This window comes from Amphiura filiformis, chromosome 16, assembly GCF_039555335.1.
Source record: "Amphiura filiformis chromosome 16, Afil_fr2py, whole genome shotgun sequence".
Taxonomy (NCBI): domain Eukaryota; kingdom Metazoa; phylum Echinodermata; class Ophiuroidea; order Amphilepidida; family Amphiuridae; genus Amphiura; species Amphiura filiformis.
This window is the reverse complement of record NC_092643.1, coordinates 29,485,323-29,492,124: the sequence shown is the minus strand read 5'-3', so window position 1 is coordinate 29,492,124 and position 6,802 is coordinate 29,485,323. Positions and strand designations below refer to the sequence as shown.

General features: G+C 36.3%; 1 protein-coding gene across 1 annotated transcript; it reads right to left on the bottom strand.

Moving 5' to 3' along the window:
* Positions 1-3,144: 3,144 nt before the first annotated feature.
* On the bottom strand, positions 3,145-4,688 carry LOC140172554 (uncharacterized). Its single transcript, XM_072195698.1, has 2 exons — positions 3,686-4,688; positions 3,145-3,230 (listed from the first exon to the last, which is right to left on the bottom strand). The coding sequence occupies exons 1-2, from the start codon at positions 4,686-4,688 to the stop codon at positions 3,145-3,147; spliced, it is 1,089 nt and encodes a 362-aa protein (XP_072051799.1).
* Between the last annotated feature and the right edge of the window lie 2,114 nt (positions 4,689-6,802).

The window sequence follows — 6,802 nt, the reverse complement described above, 5'->3', positions numbered from 1 at the left end:
ATCTCACATGGCGCAAGAAGAGGACTCGCGAAAGTCCAGTGACCACGCCGCCCTTTTTTTCTGGAGGGGCGCTTAGTGGATTTTTGTGGTTAATCTTTCTTGAGCGATCAGAGTCAGAGTATAGTTGTTAACTAAGAAAAAACAGGTCCTACTCGTCGGACTAGTTTTTGTTGTTGAAAGGGATTCAATCATGTTTTACTGTTGTTTACCTCCGCTCAGGGAGCTAATGGGCTATTCCATTTAAAATCCACACTACCCCTGGTGGAAGATTTAGCTAAAGTCTTCCACAGAGGGAGTATGAGTTTTGAATACAAAGGTCAATTGGGTAACTTTGAAATACTCACTCCAGTTGTGGAAGATATAGGTAAAGCCATAATACAGGGGAGTATGGATTTCAAAATAACACTGACTAATTACAATTGAAAAACATACTCCCCCTGTGGAAGATATTTCCAAAATCTTCCACAGGGGTAGTGTGGGATTCAACTGGAATAGCTCATTGCTTTCCATACTACCTTATTTGCTCACGCAAAGTAATGCTGCCCTTCGTAAACTTTAGTCTAGTCAAAGGGTATTTGTAACTTGTGAATGGTTACTTGAGTTACAAAGGTTTAAGAGCTTTGTGAAATACTCGCAAGATCCTTCAAATTACTTGTACTGCATACTTGTGTATAAATGTGTGCTATTATTTTACATATGAATCCGTCCAAGTAGAATAAAGTAATATCAATATATTGGAATGAAACTTTATCATCTGTTTAAGTGTTTAATTTTGTGTTTCCTTGTTTTTGTTTAATTTTACATTTATCTAGTGATTTTAGTGATTGTGATTAAAGGATGACTCCGGCAATCACAACATTATGCCTTATATGTTAGAAAAACAATTATCAAGCACGTATCACATGGTTTTATTTGAAACAAACTCATATTGACCATAAAAACAAATAAAAACAGCCGGCTCTCATCACGTGATACTCAAAATTCCTGGGCCGAAATTGTCTAGTGCAATGACGTCATGGTTACTTGTACTCAATTGTCAGCAGTGGCGTATGTTCATAGGGACACAGGGGGGTGGGGGTGGGAGGGGGGGGGGAGGTGGTTGGCATCCCCAATCTATTGCAAAATTTAGAAAATCGCATGGGAAAAAAACCCAGCTTGTGATCCCAATTAGACCCATTGCACCCCAATCATGGTTGGTGCCCCCCCCAATTGGATGAAACAAGCTACGCCAGTGGTTGTCAGCCTCTATTGTATTACTAGGATTACAATTTCGGCGCCCAGGAATTTTGAATATCACGTGTTGAGAGAGGACTGTATTATTTCGTTTTTATGGTCAATATGAGTTTGTTTCAAATAAAACCACATGATTCGTGCTTGATAATTAATTTTCTATCATATAAGGCATAATGTTGTGATTGCAGGAGACATCCTTTTAAAAAAGGATTGGGCAGTGAAACTATTTCAATCAATAACTTGTGCATCATATGATGCGCCATCTGCTGAAGACCTAAATTTTAAGATAAAATCATATTTATTTATTTAATTTTTATTTTTGTTATTTATTGATTGATGGATGGATCAATTGATAGATCGGTTGATTTAATTTTGGGCAGTTTTTGGTATCTACTGAAGATAGCTTCAATATTTACAAATTTATGTTTTTGCTATCTACTGAAGATAGCTCTTTATTTATTAAAAAAATTGATTAACTGTGTGATTGATTGACGGATGGGTTGGTGGATGGAAAGATTGATTGATAGGATTTTTTGTTATCAACTGAAGATAGCTCTTAATTCATTTATCTATTTAAAAATTGATCGATGGGTGGATGCCGGATGGATCGATTGATTAATTGAATGTTAGGTTTTTTTGCTATCTACTGAAGATAGCTCAAAAATTAATTAAGTTACAAATTCATAATGTTTTTGCTATCTTCTGAAGATACCTCTTTATTTATTTAAAAAAATGTTATTGTATGATTGATTGATGGATGGGTTGATTTATCGATTGATTTAATGTTACTTTTTTGTTTTTTGCTATCTACTGAAGATAGTTCAAAAAAATGTATTAAGTTACAAATTCATGTTTTTGTTATCTACTAAAGATAGCTCTTAATTAAAAAATTGATATATTGTAGGATTAATTGATGGATGGGTGGATTAATCGAATGATTGATTTAGTGTTGGGTTTTTTTTGCTATCTACAGAAGATAGCTCAAAAATGAAGTTACAAATTCATATGTTTTTGCTGTCTACTGAAGATAACTCTTTATTTATTTATCTAAACATTGATTTCTTGTATGATTGATTGATGGATGGGTGGATGATTGATTGACTGAATGTTAGATTTTTTGCTGTCTACCAAAGATAGCTCAAAAATTTATTCATTTACAAGTTCCTGTGTTTTTGTGCTATCTACTGAAGATAGCTCCAATTTATTTATTTATAATTTATTTATTGTTTGATGAATGAATCGATCGATTGATTGATTAATTAATTGATTGATTGATTTTTTGAATGTTGTTTTCTTGCTATCTGCTGAAGATAGCTAAGAAAATAATTAATTTACAATTCCATATGATTTATTTATTTATTTATAGTTTGGTTGATTAATCGATGGATGGATGGTTCGTTCGATTGATTGCTTGCTTGACTGAATGTTGGTTGTGTTTTTTCTATCTACTAAAGATAGCTTAGAAATTATTAAGTTAATTTATCAATTAGCTAATTTATTTATTGTTTGATCAATTACTTAATTTATTTTTTGATCGATTACTTTATTTAGTGTTTGATCAAGTGATGGATCGACCAATCAATCGATCGAATGTTGGGTGCTTTTTGCTATCTACTGAAGATAGCTCCAAAATTAATTTACAAATTCTTTTTTTTTTTTTTTTTTGCTATCTACTGAAGATAGCTCTTAATTTATTTTATTGTTTGATTGATATATGGATGGATCGATTGATGATTGATTGATTGATTGAATGTAAGTTGGGGTTTTCTTTTTGCTATCTACTGAAGATAGCTCAAAAGCCAATTAATTAACTATTTCATATGTTTTTGCTATTTACTGAAGATAGTTTATTAATATTGAACATTAATTTTGACACTACATTACTTCTCAACTTTCTGCCACTCGTACTCGCTATCCCATTTCATCTGTTAGCTTCTCGCCATCTATGTTGATCCCTCTCTCCTGTAGGTTCAGCTTTCTGAATATATCTTCCATTGCTGTAGTGAATATTTTGGGGGGATATTGTGTCTCCCTGTCTCACACCACGCTGAATTCGGATTGTTTTTGAAACATCGTTTTCAATGTGGATTTTGGCTGTGGCATTTGTGTATATGTCATCGAGAATTTGGACATAACCTTCATTGACTCCAACTTTACGTATATACATATAGTGCTGTAAAGAGGTCTTTATGTTCCACTGAGTCAAAGGCCTTCTCATAGTCTATGTATCCAATGCATAGCTTCAAATTATATTCATTTGCCTTCTCAATAAGTTGGTTGATGGCATGCAGATGGTCTACTGTTGAATATCCACTTCTGAAGCCTGCCTGTTCTCTTGGTTGGTTTTCATCAAGCACTCCTTTAATTCTGTTCTGTATTAACCTTGTGAAAATTTTGTAAACATGTGATAACAGGCTGATAGGTCTGTAGTTTTTAATGTCTGTTTTTCCACCTTTCTTGTAAAGGAGAATCACTTTTGCCTCTTTCCAGCAAACTGGTATCCTTTTTTCATCCAATATTTGGTTATAGAGTCCAACTAAATGTTGAGTAATTCCCTCTCCTCCAATCTTGATTATATCACTAGTAATGTCATCTGTTCCTGGTGCTTTGCTGTCTTTCATCTCCTTTACAGCCATTTCCACTTCTTTTTGTGTTATACTTGGGATGGCGGATATGTCTGGTGATATTGTATTTGGTTTTGCCTCGTTTGATTTGGAGCTAGACAGGTCTTGATAAAAGTCTGCGCATACATTAAGTATCTCTTGCCTGTCATTTGTTAAGACAGCGTCTTTTTGTCTCATTTGGTGCATTCTTGATTTCTTCCGGTTCAGCTTTGCAATATGCTGAGGTCCTCTTCCACTTTTGAGAATGATTTCTATTTGTTCTTTTCTCTTCTTTCTGCTCCTCTGTCTACGTTTTTTCCTCACAGTTTTGACGAGCTCCCTGTATTCGCTCTTTTCAGGTATTGATTTGTCGATAATTTCTTTTCTCAATTTCCTCCTTCTGTCCAGGGCCTCAATCTCTTTGTCCTCCTCAGTTGTTTGCTTCCTCCACTTCTCTTGTGCTGCCACTTCCATCACAGTGCTGGATATAGTTTGGTATTTTTGGTCTAAATCCAACTCTTCAATGTCTAGTCCCTCAAAGCGATTTTTCAATTCCAACTGGAATTCTGACCTCTTCTCTCTTAGTCGTAGGATGGTAATCTTGCCTTTCTTTTCATTTCTGATAAATTTAAGCCTGGCTAGTCTTTTGCTGATATGAAGTTTAGCCCTCACCATTCTGTGATCACTTCCTATATCTACCTTTGTGATAAATCCACAGTCCTGGATAATTCCCTTTTGGCTACTGAGAATAAAGTCTATTTGGTTTCTGGTGTGTCCATCAGGGCTTTCCCATGTCCAATAGCGGTTTTTATTTTTCGTGAAGAATGTGTTGCCTATAACCAGCTTATGCATTTGGTCGCATTGTGACACAATTAAGGAAAAGAGTCCCGTCACTCTCAGCTTAGGTCGATCAACATCCGCATCTTAAGTTGTTATGGACACACATAATGCTTGTCATGCGTGTTTAAGCGTTCAGTTTGAACCGGGAGTTTGAACAACAAATTTGTTCGTGTTAAGTAGTTGGTAGTATCGAACATGTCTTCATCCACGTACCAATACAATGGTCGAATGACAGTAGTGACACCAACTTTCTGCCACTCGTACTCGCTTTCCCATTTCATTTTCACTCCAAATTGACTCTTACAAAAAAAATTCCAGAAGCGACGAGCTTGATCAACAGCCTGTAATGACACTATTGTATATAGTCGCTTTGAGATCAACATGTTTCGTAAGGCCGCATGTTTGGCCGCGTAATCGGTTAGAGTCAGGGCCGGATTTACCTTTTTGGGGGCCTTGGGCCAGGCCAAAATTTGGAGGCCCCAACTCACCGTGAGGAAGGTATGTGCAAGATTTGGTTTAGGTATAGATCGACGGTGTCGGCGGGAGCATTATAATTTGAAGAGAGAGAGATTTAGCTAGGACATAATTGCGCGTGAAAAAATTCCAATTTCAGACTATTTTAGCCCAAAATGAAGGTGAATTTTACTCTATAACTGGCTGGTACGTGCGAAGCGCGCAAACATTTGGCAATTTTACCCTATTTTGGCTCAAATCATGGTGTTTTGGGGGCTAAAAAAGAAGATGCCCAGGGCAAATTTGGGGGCTGGGGCCATAAGTAGGCCCAATGGTAAATCCGATCCTGGTTAGCGTGACATGATGCAATCATGTCTACAGTAGAATTCACCTCGACCTTTGCAGGACTTAAACCCCATTAAAAGCTATTAAACCAAGATAACACTCATTGAAACAGCTCAACTGATTAAATCGGATCTTCTCTGGTTGTGCACATGTGTCTGTTTTACATGTGCGGTATCGCAATGAGCTGGTATAATACAGCTTCAGTTGGGTAACCGATTATAAAGGAAACGCAAGGAAACAATGGTATGTGGACCTTTGTTCACGAAATGAGACAATGGTCTGCTTTTTGTTAACCAGCATTCTTGAAAATGAGCAGCATAATGATTGTTGACTTAACACGGTTTGGAAATAATTTCTTCATATTTTTGGTGTTATCTGTCGTTTACATATCCTTCCTAAAACACAAAAGTGCGACTATTTCCAAACACCTAAATTAGCTAAAAATTTAGGACATGTTACAAAACTATATTTTCTAGAATTTCATAGAATACTTTAAATGTAGCTTGTACCGTTTTTTTTTTGTGGCATCCTTCAGTCCGTTACCAATATAGCTCAATATTTTCGGTCAAATCTCCATTCAATTAACACGGGGAGTTGGCTAGCTATGAGCTAGCTATGCCTTGCCCTCACTCATATTTTACGAAAGTGCGACTATTTCTGAACATCTAACCTAGCTGTAATTTTAGGTCATGTTAGAGAAATATATTTGCTAGAAGTTTGGAGAATACTTTAAATATTGGCCGCTTATTTTTCACACAGTGATGTTAACTAGGCAAATGCAATATACTTCTAACATACACTATTTGTAGAGGTCACGCGTCAATGGTGAGAGCACTGTGTATTGTGTATAGGAAAACGGACAGTAACTGCAGTATGATGGACTCGAACTAGACTAGTTCTTTTGAGCTTTAAACCTTGAGTACGGGTTCGAGTCTCTGTTGTCAAATTTCATTCTTCCCTTTTTCTTCTTTATCCTTTCTTTCTTCCCATTTAGTGGTTTAAACCCTTGATCACAACACAAAAATTTGCGTACCTGGAATTTTCAGTCGACACTTCGACTTTCAAAAGGGGGGTTATTCAGCATTTGTACCATTAACTTATTCTGTCGCCAAAAGGTGCTTGATTCACTACCGGTATACTTCAAGAATTTTTTTCCAACCCCATCCCCCCAATGTCAAAAAGACACTGGGTGGGCCCAAGTACCCTAGGGCCCTCAATAATCTGAGGTAAAATCAATAATTTTTAGGGTATAATTCAAAATTACAATTCATGTAAAAATGTATGCATTTCAAAAGCTTCCGCGCTTCGGCTTCAGCGTTTCGCGATTC